Below are 14471 nucleotides of genomic sequence, written 5' to 3'. Positions count from 1 at the left end.
TTCCATCGGATAGGGCTTAAATTATGGTCAAATCTGACTAGAGCATCTTCCACGTGTTTGCTGTCCCCTACATAGCTTAAATCAATAACATTTTTCTTGTCAAATTTGGCAATTAGCTGCCAAGGTTTTATTCAGGGGTATTGGAATAAAAGAGGAGGCAGAGGTTTTTTTTTTTTCCAGCAAACCATGATCACCACCAACATTTCTTCTAAGAACCAATTATGTTACTGCCACCTAAAACTCCAGTTAAAATCCACTGACCATTTGTGAAAATGTGAAAAAGTAATACAATTATGTATAAAAATAAAAACAAAAGACAAGTATACTTTAAAATAAACTTTGTGATTTTATTGTTTTATACTTAATCTTACACATCATACAATCCTAACTCTTAAAAGAAAAAAAAAAAAAAGTTATCCGGTGGTGTCTCTGGGGGACTGGAGTGCGAAGGGACAAGAACTAGATCTCTGCACAAAGTAAATTTCATTTGAAATCTCTACAATTCAATCTTTAACGACAGTGATCAAAATAATCGTAATTTGCCTTTACTCCTGAAGTGAAACAAAACTTAAACCAGAGTCATAAGGTGTTGATTTATCATTATCAAACCTCCTGTATGATGAATACATCTATTATGAACGGCTATGTTAACATTGAATTGAAGATGGCAGAACATAATCAACACAAAGGAAAAACAAAAAAGGTTCATGTACTGACAGAACCAAGATTACGTAGGAATGCTAACCCTAATTGCTGGTGCCAAATCACAGTCCAAGCAATGTTAGTGGTTCAATTTATGCAAAAAGGACAACTGGCTATCAAATCAACAGTCAAAATAAAACCCAAATAGTCTGTTAAATTGACATCGTCATGTGTTGTGTGAAATATTGTGGTTTACATTCAAACTGCCCATATTTGTTAGGAAAAGCATGTTTACTGGGTTGGTTTACTGATATGAGCCGTCATTAATAGGCACAAACCATGGAACCCCCATGATTTACGCAGCTGAACAATCATTGTACAAATCATCTGTAAAGCGACGATAGATGTTCTGTATCGAAAGTCCGGGAATTATGTTTAAATATTCAGAGATGCACCAGCTATAAGTCTTTGTAAAGAGAGATTCGTCTCGACAGACGTCACCCAAGATTCACTCCCCTCTGAATTTCAATTTTCCACTAGATGCAAAACAGCAGGAGAAATTAATCACAGTCAGGGTTTGTAGATGCTCAGCCTATCGCAGGTAAATGGGCTCGGTATTGGCATGCCAAGTCCTCACCCCAGCAGCCATTCAGACATGTCCATCACCAACACAGAGACTTCAACAGGAATTCAAATGGAGGAATTAAAGCAGAACTCATCTCAGAAGAAAAGCTTCACATCGGTCACAATCTGCGTTGGCTTGTTTTGGAAAAAACAAACAAAACAAAAAAAAAAAAAACCTGCAATGTCCTCGCGACTTTTTTACCGCTCTTTTATAAATACTTAATGATCAAGATCAAGCGATGTTTACAGTGAAAGTTTAAATAATGAAAAGGTGAAACCTCAACTGCTACCTGAATGTCACTGCGGCCTTTTTAGGCAGGGTAAAAGCCTGGTTTGGGATACAGAGTAAGAAAAGGATGTTAAATGCTTAAGGATGACTGTAGAAAAAAACAAACTGAAGATGCATGGCTTGGTGAAGATATAAGTAGTGGATGGCATACAGAAAACACTGAATTTTACATGTAAATGTACATTAAATGGGGTAATAAATTGGTGAAATTGTCAGTGCCAGTAAGGGCACTTTTCTTTTTTGCGGATAATTATGAAAAGCACTTTAATACACATAGTACTGTTCTTCACCTCAATCCATCACCTTAATGACCTGGCAATAATCTACATAAAGATTATATTATATGAATTGGAGCCATATGTTATTTACATTTGAAAAACAAACCCCAAACTGCTGAGTCCTGTTAACCTAAACCCCAAAGGTTTCAGCCATGCACTGTGCTACTGCTGTGTGGTCTTCTATTCGTTACAGCTTCGACATTACCAACTATGCAGTCAACTTGCAACGCGGCGATTCATGTCCAACTGCACACATGCACTAGGTCAGATCTTCCCGAAAAGAAGCTAGCTAGAAGCGATCTTTGCATAAGGACTCATTTGAATCAGAGCGCGATGTAAAAAGCACAGCACGGCGACAATTTTAGCTGTAGCTGAGCGGAACATGTTTTTTCCTGTGTGTAGCTTAACTGCGACCCGGGTCAAGTTTCATTCGGCATGTGTCAGTGGTCTGCTGGTGGTTAGAGAGACGTGGAGCCACACTCCCGACTCCAAAGAACAAACACAAAAAAAAAAAGCTTTCAAGGAAAACCTCAAATAGAACGCCTTATCCCTAAAACAAGGCAATTTCTGTCACCAAGCCTGCTCTATAGCTCAGATATACAATTCAAAGACCAAGATGCTGAACAAAACCAGACAGGTGTGGCACATTAGTTTGTGCTCTGCAGTTGATATATGTTGTGCTTTGTTTCAAAGAAAAAAAAAAAAAAGAGAAAAAGGCAATTTTACTGCACTAGACTGCAGCAAAACTGCACTCCAATCTATTTCAGAGGTTATAATTTTACTGTCATGGTTAGAGAATAAAGATGGAATTACTTAAATATAACTGCAAAGTGCAAATCCCAACAATTTGTTGACACATGCTGCCAATCCTCCAGCACAAACCAACCAAACGATAAAAAATAAATAGAATGCAATCACACAATTCAAGCTAACTACAATATATTAATATAGATCTTCTGATGTCATATGCTCATTAAAACAGAAAGAAAAAACTAACAAAAAAACAAAACAGGATTCAATCACTTGGTTAAGTCAAGGTTCTCCATCTGCTCTGACCTTTCCCTCCCCAATCAATAACTGTTCATGCACCCAGTACCCATACAAGTCAACATAAATAAAGAAATATGCAAAAAATGCTGAGCCTTTGGACTTGAACATGTGGGGATCCACAGAGTGAGAGTCGAGAGAGGGGGAAAAAAGCCATTTCAATACAAAGGTTACAGGATTTTAAAGTCTAAGAAAAAAATATTCCAAAGCCCTTAAAACGTCTGACACATGAAATGTTTTTTTGTTTTTTTTTAAACTAACTACACCTTCTGGATAATCCTGTGTCATTATCCAGCCCGTGGCACGTTTCCAAACAGCTTATCCCGATTTTATTTCAACTACCTGCAGGGATTGTACAAAAAAGAAAAAAAAACTACTCACACAATCCCTCCAAGTTTGAAAAAAAAAAAAAAAGGGCTAAAATGAAATCCTTCCCTCCCCATGGCAAATCAACTGTCCATGAAGCCCCTTACATCTCCCCCCCCCCACCCCCCAACTTTCAAGCAGATGTATGCAAACACACACACTTTCATACAAACTCAAAACACAGACACACTCAGATTTAGCTGCAGTCACTAGCAGAGAGAGAGAGAGGGGGAGGGAAATGCTAGTAGGGGACGCGTCCTGACTCCTGCTGCGACCTCATTGCCCCACCCCGCCCGCCTTAGACTACCTTGAACAAATGAAGCCACGATGTCAGGTGTTTTTCATCCAAGTCGCCATAGTTCAAATTCACAAAGTCTTAGAGACTTTATTGCACTTAGTCCTCATAACTTCTGGATTTTTTCAGCCACCACGATGGGGTTCTCCTTGCGTATGCGTGCAGCAGCTGCACTCCGGTAGTCGTAGGGACAGTCGTGTTTATCAGAGTAGCGATGAATGGCACAGAACAGGTTACCGCAGCGACAGTCAAAACCTAGTAAGAAAAATAATAATAATAATAATCAATACACACAAACAGCTTTATTTTATTCATATGTATTGCTGCACTGAACCCAACAGGTTGAAATTGCTTTAATATGAATCTTTCAGACAGTAAATATTTTCTAGTATTCACAGATGCATTGAGAAATCAGCTGGTGATCACAATTAGCAGATTTTCAGCTTGATTGGCCGGGACGGCTGACGAGCCAGTCGGAAACTCAAAAATCCCCTTTTCACTGCGCAGGTTGTTGCAGGGTGATGAAGACTCAAAGGGAAATATTTTCAGCACAAGGAAGGTGCTAACAATTGTCACAGGTGTACGAAGATATTTTCTAAAACATGTCTACTGTTCAGTGGCTGCACGAATAATAACAATTTAAAACAAAAAGACTTCAGCAGATAATAGGAAGGCTAACTAGAGTACAGCAATTTTGCTGATTCATCCTTTCAGCTTTGAACCTCAACAATTGAACCTGCTGACTTTGAAAATGTTGGCAGCATCTTGGAAACCCCGAGTGCTGCAGTATGAATCTATAATCCCTCTGGATTACAGAAGGATCGTTTCTGTAATGCTAACTTGCTCTAACCGTGTCAGTAAAAAATCGTAAAGACAGTCTTAAACGATGGGGGTTCAATAAGCGAAGCCACATTTGGCATTTTAGAGGGAACAAAAACGTACTGAAAACATTACAGTTTGACAAAATCAGTGATTGCCATATATTACCCACCAATTTTTATTATTTTCATTCAAAAAAAAAAAAAAAAAGAAGCAGTACAATATATTATAGCTCTGTTATGATTAAATGTGTGGAAACAATCAATTTCAACTCAATAAATTGTATTGCTTTAATAGAAAAATAGTCAAAAAAAAAACAAATGAAAAAACCTAAGATGTAATTTTACTTAAAAGTACATTATAAATAATAAAATATTACTAGAAAACTTACAGAAACATCTTTGTTGATTTTTTTATGCCATTAAGTACAACTTTGTTTATATTTAACAGCTATTATAATATTAAATACAGCAAGAGGGTATAAAGCACATGTTATGACGCTATGTTCAGGCTTGTAAGTTTGTTTAGGTTCAGACATTAACCTAAACATGAGCAGTTCTGTTTTAAACCACAAGTAAAAACCAAACTTTACCATTTCAGAACCTTCACAACCCGCAGTATATTTATCAATATACACAAAATATTTATGACTTAAAAAAAAAAAAAACACACAACACCCTCAGCTGCTAGAGAGAATACAGATTACGTTTAAACTTTTAGAAGGATTAAATATATGTTCAGTAAATTCCTCTTTTTATTCATAATGTTACATTTAACATATTAAAGAGATAATTGAAGACAATATAGAAAATAGTGCAACACCACATGAATATGTTGCGTGGTTTCAGCTCGGCAAGAAGACTAAAAGGGATAACTAACAATGCAGAAAATCAACTTTTGTCTACTTCCATAAAGAAAATGATCAAATGTCATTTTTTACATAAATAACCAATTTCATGGTCTCAGCTAAATGTCTGGTTTAAAGTAAAGATTTTTAGCAAACTGGGTCCATGAGTCATATACATACTGAGCACCGCTTCATTGTAGAGCTTAATAGTTACCCCAGATGTGTGGAAATTACCTTCCCTACTTACCAGTAAGGCCCACTTTCTTCCGGCAAGAAAAGCAGCGGTTCTTTTTCTTGTTTTTATCAGGAGTTTGGTCACCATCAGAGGAAGCATGTGCTCCATCACCCACAGGTTCTGAGGTTAGAAGGAAAACAGTACATGCTTGGTTGAATAAACATCAACCGAAAAGGTCAAATGTGTTCAGTCCACAAAAGCACAGCTCTAAGAACTCAAGCTGTTCTACAGTGCCTTGCGAAAGTATTCGGCCCCCTTGAACTTTTCAACCTCTTGCCACATTTCAGGCTTCAAACATAAAGATTTAAAATTCTAATTTTTTGTGAAGAATCAACAACAAATGGGACACAATCATGAAGTGGAATGAAATTTAATGGATGTGTCAAACGTTTTTAACAAATAAAAAACTGTAAAGTGTGCCATGCAATATTATTCGGCCCCTTTACTTTCAGTGCAGCAAACTCACTCCAGAAGTTCAGTGAGGATCTCTGAATGATCCAATGTTGTCCCATTACTCTTAGCTACTTATAAAAATAGAACAAGAAAACATGATTCAATCGTCCATACATCACAACCTGGGTTTAGATGCCTTGCCCAAGGGCACATCAACAAGCAGCCGGGGAAAAAGCTGGAATCGAACCCACAACTGTCAGAATGCGAGACAACTCTTCCCATTGGAACAGTGGAAATGTTCCACACTGAATAAACGTACTCGATGTAATGGATAGCTTATTTTAAGGCTAATGTGATAAAAGTTTAAATTTTAAGTTTATTTTAAAAGCTTTCCCCACATCTTAAACAGACGCTCTATTAACCTTTAAATATTCACAAGAAGAGCTGTTCTATTATGAAAAATGAAAGAATGGTTGAACAAATACGAAATAAGCTCCAAATATTTCACATTCCTTCATTGGAATATTGCTATTTTCCAATAGAATCACATTTGAGGTAAATTATCATAAAAACTGTTCTTCTACTAGTCAGCAAACTCATTCTGTAATAATTACATTTGTTGCTATTTTGTGCAAGTGGATATTTTTGTCTTTAATAACTTAAAATGGTAGTAAATTAAACTGATCCCTGAGGGTGAACATGCATGTTTCCCCTAGAAATTCCCCTAGGATTTAAATTCATTTAGATAATATAATGACTACTATTAACACTAACAAGTTTCCAAAGGTATGCATTAAAGCCGTATTGTTTTAAACCAAAAGCAAAACCAGGAAGTACGCATTGCGTATTTTACCAGGAAACAAGCAAACAAAACAAAAAAGAATCACTCCTAATGACTGAATATTAGAATACTAAAGTAGCGCAGGAACAACTTCCATTTTCCCACTTTTGTTTATTTTTTCCTCTTGCAAAACTTAGGACTTGTTTTAGAAACCTTTTATTTAATGCTCACCTGTGATATTTGATGTACCCTCCTCCTCTTCCTCTTCCTCCTCTCCTCCCTCAGCCACTGCTTGATCAGGGTCTACAGCCCCTGAATCTTGGGAGATGCTCATAGCTGTCATCTGTTGAGTTACTGGGCTCGGAGAGCTGGGACTAACATCACAACAGGCAAAAAAGCATTGCTTTAAATTAAGACAAACAGTGAAAACAAACTATACAACAGAAAGGGACATCTTCTGTCAGTTTGTACATATACGGCTAACAGTTGCGTGTTTTGTTAAGACAGAAAATTAAAAGATAAACTGAAAATCTGGGTACCGAAGCAATTAAAATTCATATTAACACAAAATTAGTACAAGCCACTGACAGACAACTAAATTGTAAAGCAATACACCAACCAACCAAAGAAAGTACAGGGGTTAGACAATGAAACTGAAACACCTGTCATTTTATTGTGGGAGGTTTCATGGCTTAATTGGACCAGCCTGGTAGCCAGTTTTCATTGATTGCACATTGCACCAGTAAGAGCAGAGTGTGAAGGTTCAATTAGCAGGATAAGAGCACAGTTTTACTCAAAATATTGAAATGCACACAACATTATGGGTGACATACCAGAGTTCAAAAGAGGACAAATTGTTGGTGCACTTCTTGCTGGCGCATCTGTGACCAAGACAGCAAGTCTTTGTGATGTATCAAGAGCCACGGTATCCAGGGTAATGTCAGCATACCACCAAGAAGGACGAACCACATCCAACAGGATTAACTGTGGACGTAAGAGGAAGCTGCCTGAAAGGGATGTTGGGGTGCTAACCCGGATTGTATCCAAAAAACATAAAACCACAGCTGCCCAAATCACGGCAAAATTAAATGTGCACCTCAACTCTCCTGTTTCCACCAGAACTGTCCGTCAGGAGCTCCACAGGGTCAATATACACAGCCGGGCTGCTATAGCCAAACCTTTGGTTACTCATGCCAATGTCAAACGTCGGTTTCAATGGTGCAAGGAGCGCAAATCTTGGGCTGTGCACAATGTGAAACATGTATTGTTCTCTGATAAGTCCACCTTTTACTGTTTTCCCCACATCTGGGAGAGTTACGGTGTGGAGAAGCCCCAAAGAAGCGTACCACCCAGACTGTTGCATGCCCAGAGTGAAGCATGGGGGTGGATCAGTGATGGTTTGGGCTGCCATATCATGGCGTTCCCTTGGCCCAATACTTGTGCTAGATGGGCGCGTCACTGCCAAGGACTACCGAACCATTCTTGAGGACCATGTGCATCCAATGGATCAAACATTGTATCCTGAAGGTGGTGCCGTGTATCAGGATGACAATGCACCAATACACACAGCAAGACTGGTGAAAGATTGGTTTGATGAACATGAAAGTGAAGTTGAACATCTCCCATGGCCTGCACAGTCACCAGATCTAAATATTATTGAGCCACTTTGGGGTGTTTTGGAGGAGCGAGTCAGGAAACGTTTTCCTCCACCAGTATCACGTAGTGACCTGGCCACTATCCTGCAAGAAGAATGGCTTAAAATCCCTCTGACCACTGTGCAGGACTTGTATATGTCATTCCCAAGACGAATTGATGCTGTATTGGCCGCAAAAGGAGGCCCTACACCATACTAATAAATTATTGTGGTCTAAAACCAGGTGTTTCAGTTTCATCGTCCAACCCCTGTATATGCATAGCAGATATTTCTGATATTTATTTATAAAACAAAACGTTTAATCACGTATGATTTTACCACTTCACAAATAAGTGCTATTTTGTCATTTCTATGAAGTTTGGGGCCAAAGTTTAGTTTTACGGGCTAATGTTCCTCATAGAGTTGATAAAGTTCATTATTTTCCATAATGTCATGATGAAAATTTAACATTCATATATTTTAGATTCATTGCACACTAACTGAAATATTGCAGGTCTTTTATTGTCTTAATACAGATGATTTTGGCATACAGCTCATGAAAACCCAACATTCCTATCTCACAAAATTAGCATATCATTAAAAGGGTCTCTAAATATCTAATATTTCATCCGACCAATAAAAGAAAAGTGTTTTTAATACAAAAAACGTCAACCTTCAAATAATCATGTACAGTTATGCACTCAATACTTGGTCGGGAATCCTTTGGCAGAAATGATTGCTTCAATGCGGCGTGGCATGGAGGCAATCAGCCTGTGGCACTGCTGAGGTCTTATGGAGGCCCAGGATGCTTCGATAGCGGCCTTTAGCTCATCCAGAGTGTTGGGTCTTGAGTCTCTCAACGTTCTCTTCACAATATCCCACAGATTCTCTATGGGGTTCAGGTCAGGAGAGTTGTCAGGCCAATTGAGCACAGTGATACCATGGTCAGTAAACCATTTACCAGTGGTTTTGGCACTGTGAGCAGGTGCCAGGTCGTGCTGAAAAATGAAATCTTCATCTCCATAAAGCTTTTCAGCAGATGGAAACATGAAGTGCTCCAAAATCTCCTGATAGCTAGCTGCATTGACCCTGCCCTTGATAAAACACAGTGGACCAACACCAGCAGCTGACACGGCACCCCAGACCATCACTGACTGTGGGTACTTGACACTGGACTTCTGGCATTTTGGCATTTCCTTCTCCCCAGTCTTCCTCCAGACTCTGGCACCTTGATTTCCGAATGACATGCAGAATTTGCTTTCATCCGAAAAAAGTACTTTGGACCACTGAGCAACAGTCCAGTGCTGCTTCTCTGTAGCCCAGGTCAGGCGCTTCTGCTGCTGTTTCTGGTTCAAAAGTGGCTTGACCTGGGGAATGCGGCACCTGTAGCCCATTTCCTGCACACGCCTGTGCACGGTGGCTCTGGATGTTTCTACTCCAGACTCAGTCCACTGCTTCCGCAGGTCCCCCAAGGTCTGGAATCGTCCCTTCTCCACAATCTTCCTCAGGGTCCGGTCACCTCTTCTTGTTGTGCAGCGTTTTCTGCCACACTTTTTCCTTCCCACAGACTTCCCACTGAGGTGCCTTGATACAGCACTCTGGGAACAGCCTATTCGTTCAGAAATGTCTTTCTGTGTCTTACCCTCTTGCTTGAGGGTGTCAATAGTGGCCTTCTGGACAGCAGTCAGGTCGGCAGTCTTACCCATGATTGGGGTTTTGAGTGATGAACCAGGCTGGGAGTTTTAAAGGCCTCAGGAATCTTTTGCAGGTGTTTAGAGTTAACTCGTTGATTCAGATGATTAGGTTCATAGCTCGTTTAGAGACCCTTTTAATGATATGCTAATTTAGTGAGATAGGAATTTTGGGTTTTCATGAGCTGTATGCCAAAATCATCCGTATTAAGACAATAAAAGACCTGAAATATTTCAGTTAGTGTGCAATGAATCTAAAATATATGAATGTTAAATTTTCATCATGACATTATGGAAAATAATGAACTTTATCACAATATGCTAATATTTTGAGAAGGACCTGTATGGCTCATAATGTCATCTCTAAAGTTAACAGATCTAAATAACATTGCTTAAATTTGCTTTTATTTAGCAAGCTTAGTACTCAAAACCTCTTTCAGAAATCCTGGATACCTCTTTTGAAAAGGCTGGTGAATTAATGTGACCATGTTTTAAAACTAAAGCAAAATGTGCAAAGAAAAAATGCAAATCTTGTTTTTACACAGTGACGACCAAAAACTAAGAATTAAAAAGCTTGAATAAAGCAAAAACTACACGATACTCTCAGAACCGGGTATGAGTCGGTAAGCAGTAACAAGACATATGGAGGTTTTAAAAAGTTTGCTCCAAAACTGGTAAAATTCTAATATCATACTGGTCTCACGCTTTAAAGTCCTACCAATGACATGCAGGAGAAAGTGTCTGAATTTTCTCCAACTGCAGAGAGCACTGAGAAACACAGCACTCCCACAGGCCCACGCATTGCCGTGCTCTTCCAGTCAGCTGGCTGACAGAAGGCCCTACAGTCTTTCCTTGCTTTCTTGAAAGACAAATTCAACAGTTTGCAAATATTTCTTGTTGCGAAAAAAAGCACAGACAGTCAAGATGTGGAAACTAAATGAGCGCCACCCATTATTATTAAAGCAAAATGGTTTTAAACTAGTTAACATGCACAGAGCAGCACATCTGATAGACATTTGGCTACCATAGCTCCAGCCTGGCTAACTAATCCGCTAATATCAGCTTGTTAGACCACACTTGTTACTCTGTTAAGAGCATAATGGAAAAAGGTATAATATTCTATGCAATAAGCAAGTGAAAAATACTACTAATTTTACACATTTGTTTTAAATCTTAATGCTAACACTGTGATACCGTGGTATTTTACTATGCCAACAAAAAGGCTGACAATCTCATTCTGCAGAGGCAATCCATGGTACTGGTAGAAATTGAATAATCAAATGAACAGATAATGGGCCACAACAACTGGACCAGATTCATTAATCTCATAGATATAATAAGCAAATAAAATGCCCCAGGGGTTTGTCAGCATACCTGGTTGTTTGTTCCTCAGGTGGTGTTCCTGCTGCTTCTGTGCTGAGCTCCGACTTTGTGTCTTCCACAGTTACACTAGCTGATGTTGGTGATCCTGAGGGTGATGCAGCAGCTGTGTGTGAATAGACAAGTGTGATAACGCAGTGTATTGAACTTATAGAGAGATGATTTTCAACCTCATTTCAAGGATTTTTCTAAAGAAAACACACTGCCTTAGAAAAGAGGATCGGTTGTATTTTGAGTTCAGGCGAAACAACACATGACTATGTCACTCTCTTGCTTTCTTATGCCACAGTGTAGGCAGCTGTTCTCCAACCCCTTTTAGCAAATTCAAGTGCTCTGAAGCCTGAAAGTGTACCTGTCTTTCTCACCTTTAAGAACCATATCAGACTGAACCCAGTTGGTGGCAGGTTATATCTGTCCTATTGTCCTACCTTTCTCTCCAGGAGGGCTGGATCGTCCCCCTCCCTGTTGTCTCTGCAGGTGTTCCTTGTAGCAGACAGAGCACATGCCGTTGGTGCGGGGGTTACCATAGAAACCACATCCCATAGTGCAAAGCATTGGCACTTGCGTCTGATTGGTCTCCTGAGCCATGCTCTGACAGAGGGGGAAGGGGGGTGGGAGAGGATATTCCTGAAAATGTGGTAGAATAGTTAGTAAAAATTGCCAACAGTCCCCATCTAACTAGACGGATTTTTCATTTTTCAGCTAAAAGAGCTTGGAGATTGGCATTGCGGCATTAGAACAGAGCTGAAGCAAATTCAGGGTTTTAGATGTTATGGTCCAATATTATTTTGTAATTTTTAAGTTTTATCAAAGTTAGTCTAATAGATTTATAAGTTCAGCAAAATGTTGTCCAACACCATTGACTGAGTGACAAAGTCCAGTCCAGTCTTTAAATGATCAAAAAACAATAAACTAAAACTGAATCCAAATCAGGTTTTAATAAAATAAAATAAACACAAAAACACATTTATAAGAAAGTTAACAGCATGCGCAAAATATAGAAAGTACAACGAATCTAGATTTTTTCAATTAGGGCAACGAAGGGAAAGTGTTAATCCTATTAAGCGGAGGATTTACCAGGAAAAAACGAGAAAGGGTCAACAAACAAAAGCTACAAAAGAGTCGTTCACAAATGCAGTTTAAAGGGCGAGCGACGGTATGCGAAAGCACCAGCTAGCTGATAGATTACACTTTCTTCCGCCGCAAAGCAAGATGTTTAGATCAGAAAAAAGTTACCATAAAAGGAACAAACCCAAAAGACATGTAAGCAACGAAACCAGCTCAAAAACACACATAAAACTCTTCCATAACAAAATACTCAGCAAGCACGAAGGCAAGTCTGCTTAATATCCACCTAAACAACTTCTAACTGACAGACTGACCCCAAACCACAGCAGTCCTGTGATGGCATAGCTCACAGCAAACAGTAACATTAGCAAACAGCCTCGGTGGCCGCTTTATCTGTCTGACACTACATACCAACGCGAAAATAAGAACAAAACCTACACGTTTACCTTTATTTACAAAGGAACTCGCAGAGATAAAAACACACGTATCCTTGGTAACAAACAACAATCAAATCCGGATTGTTTAAATCGAATAAACTCTAGCTATAGCAGGCTAACGTTAGCCGCGCTGCTAGCATACTCAGCCAACCTCAACCAGTGTGCTTCCCGACACTCTTCTGGCGAGTTTAAAATTAGTAAGACGCAGCGACACACTCCTATATCTGCCCGGGATAAAGACAGTACCTGAAACCCAAGGTAAAGGAGGCTGTCAACGACCTTGAGCTTTAGATTTGAACAAGTTGTGTCCCCAGCACAGCGCGCGCGGCCTCCTACCCCGGGCGCGTTCCCGACATTCGAAGCACTGACCATGACGTCATCGTAATCGATTCAGATGACAGGAACCAACAGACGCCGAAAGATTTGGTTTTAAGGGATGATATTAGTCAAATCTCTTAGCATAACATCGTGGTTATCAGCAAATGTATGTTTTAAATGATAAAGAAGGGCTTTGGTTAGGCCAATATTAGGAAAAACGTTATGACTACCACAAATGTTTTAAGTGTTTTTGTATGTAGTGTTTTACCTTTGTCTTTGTCTCATGCACCCAAGATAGAATGGTTCAACAGAAAACTAAGGTTAACTCAGATTCATTTTAAGATGTGTTAAAACTATGTTTTCAACCATGAGAAAACTTGTTTGGTGAAACCCCTAACTTTAATCAAAGTAGAAAATTATCTTTTTCATCTATTACTTTCCACATTTCCCCATTATCTGCTGTTCAGTGTCAGTTCTAAATATCTTCTTCAGGATGTAAACTGGCTGTCAGAAAAAGTCACCACCCTGATTTAACAAAGTGAACAGGTAAGAGTATGGAGCTGTATGGAGCTAAATTGGGGCCATAAAGTTTGTTCAAACGAAAACAAAATTGAACCAGAAAAATAAAAGTTTGTTCAAACAAAAAAAATGTAAACCTGAAAAAATAAACGTTTGTCCAGAAGAAAACAGTTTGAACCTAAAAAATAAAAGTTTGTTCAAAAGAAAAAAATTTGAACCTGAAAAATAAAAGTTTGTTCAAAAAAAAAACATTTGAACCTGAAAAATTTTTTTGAACCTCCCCCCAAAAAATGTGAAAACTGGAAAAAAAGTTTTGCAACTGAAAAAAAAAAAAAAACAGATGTGAAACTGGAAAAAAACAAGTTCAAAACTACTTTTCAGATTCAAGTTTCTTTTTTCGAACTTGCAGATTTTTTTTTTCGGCTTCAAACTTTTGGCCCTGTTTTGGCGTGGGGGGCGGGGCCTCAGACCACGGGGGTGAGGAGTCATGACTGACAGCTCAACACAGCTGCTGAACAACATATTCCCAGCTGTTGCATTCAGGGAGCGTGGGAACTGGAATCATCTGTAATACATCATCAATATCCTATATATATGTGATTGGTTTTGAAAGATAACATGCTTCACCGATAGAAGCAGTTTACGTGAATACACGACACGCATCTCAGAGGAGAAAATATGATCTTGACAGATTTGCACAGCATTTTAAGTCCGTGTTGGAGATTTCCCATGCTCTCAACATCAAGCAAAAGAACCGCCAGACTAAGCGGCAGGAATGAAACCAGATGCAAAATGAGCCGGTATTTTCC

The 14471-nt window shown here is 39.0% G+C and overlaps 1 protein-coding gene across 5 annotated transcripts; it reads right to left on the bottom strand.

Annotated features, from left to right (window-relative positions):
• Positions 1 to 323: 323 nt before the first annotated feature.
• Positions 324 to 13214, bottom strand: zgc:77486 (uncharacterized protein LOC405808 homolog). Of its 5 annotated transcripts, none has more exons than XM_047374593.1 (7): positions 13072 to 13214; positions 11749 to 11947; positions 11315 to 11408; positions 10659 to 10799; positions 6848 to 6990; positions 5455 to 5562; positions 324 to 3796 (listed from the first exon to the last, which is right to left on the bottom strand). In XM_047374593.1, the coding sequence occupies exons 1-7, from the start codon at positions 13195 to 13197 to the stop codon at positions 3648 to 3650; spliced, it is 960 nt and encodes a 319-aa protein (XP_047230549.1). In that variant the 5' UTR covers positions 13198 to 13214; the 3' UTR covers positions 324 to 3647. The 5 variants fall into 5 exon arrangements, with proteins under 5 accessions (XP_047230549.1, XP_047230548.1, XP_047230550.1 ...); XM_047374592.1 differs by having other exon boundaries at positions 11315 to 11426; positions 13072 to 13213; XM_047374594.1 differs by lacking the exon at positions 13072 to 13214 and adding an exon at positions 12703 to 13014 and having other exon boundaries at positions 11315 to 11426.
• Between the last annotated feature and the right edge of the window lie 1257 nt (positions 13215 to 14471).

Source organism: Girardinichthys multiradiatus, chromosome 9 (genome assembly GCF_021462225.1).
Source record: "Girardinichthys multiradiatus isolate DD_20200921_A chromosome 9, DD_fGirMul_XY1, whole genome shotgun sequence".
NCBI lineage: Eukaryota > Metazoa > Chordata > Actinopteri > Cyprinodontiformes > Goodeidae > Girardinichthys > Girardinichthys multiradiatus.
Note: the sequence above shows the minus strand (reverse complement) of the source record. Positions and strands in the feature narration are given on the sequence as shown.

Excerpts from the sequence above, each read along its gene's own strand:
- zgc:77486 (XM_047374592.1), bottom strand. The coding sequence starts at position 13,197 with ATGGTCAGTGCTTCGAATGTCGGGAACGCGCCCGGGGTAGGAGGCCGC. Across the intron at positions 11,427-11,748 it reads CAGCCCTCCTGGAGAGAAAG|CTGCTGCATCACCCTCAGGA; the intron begins GTAGGACAATAG and ends ATTCACACACAG. Across the intron at positions 3,797-5,454 it reads GAAGAAAGTGGGCCTTACTG|GTTTTGACTGTCGCTGCGGT; the intron begins GTAAGTAGGGAA and ends TTTTCTTACTAG.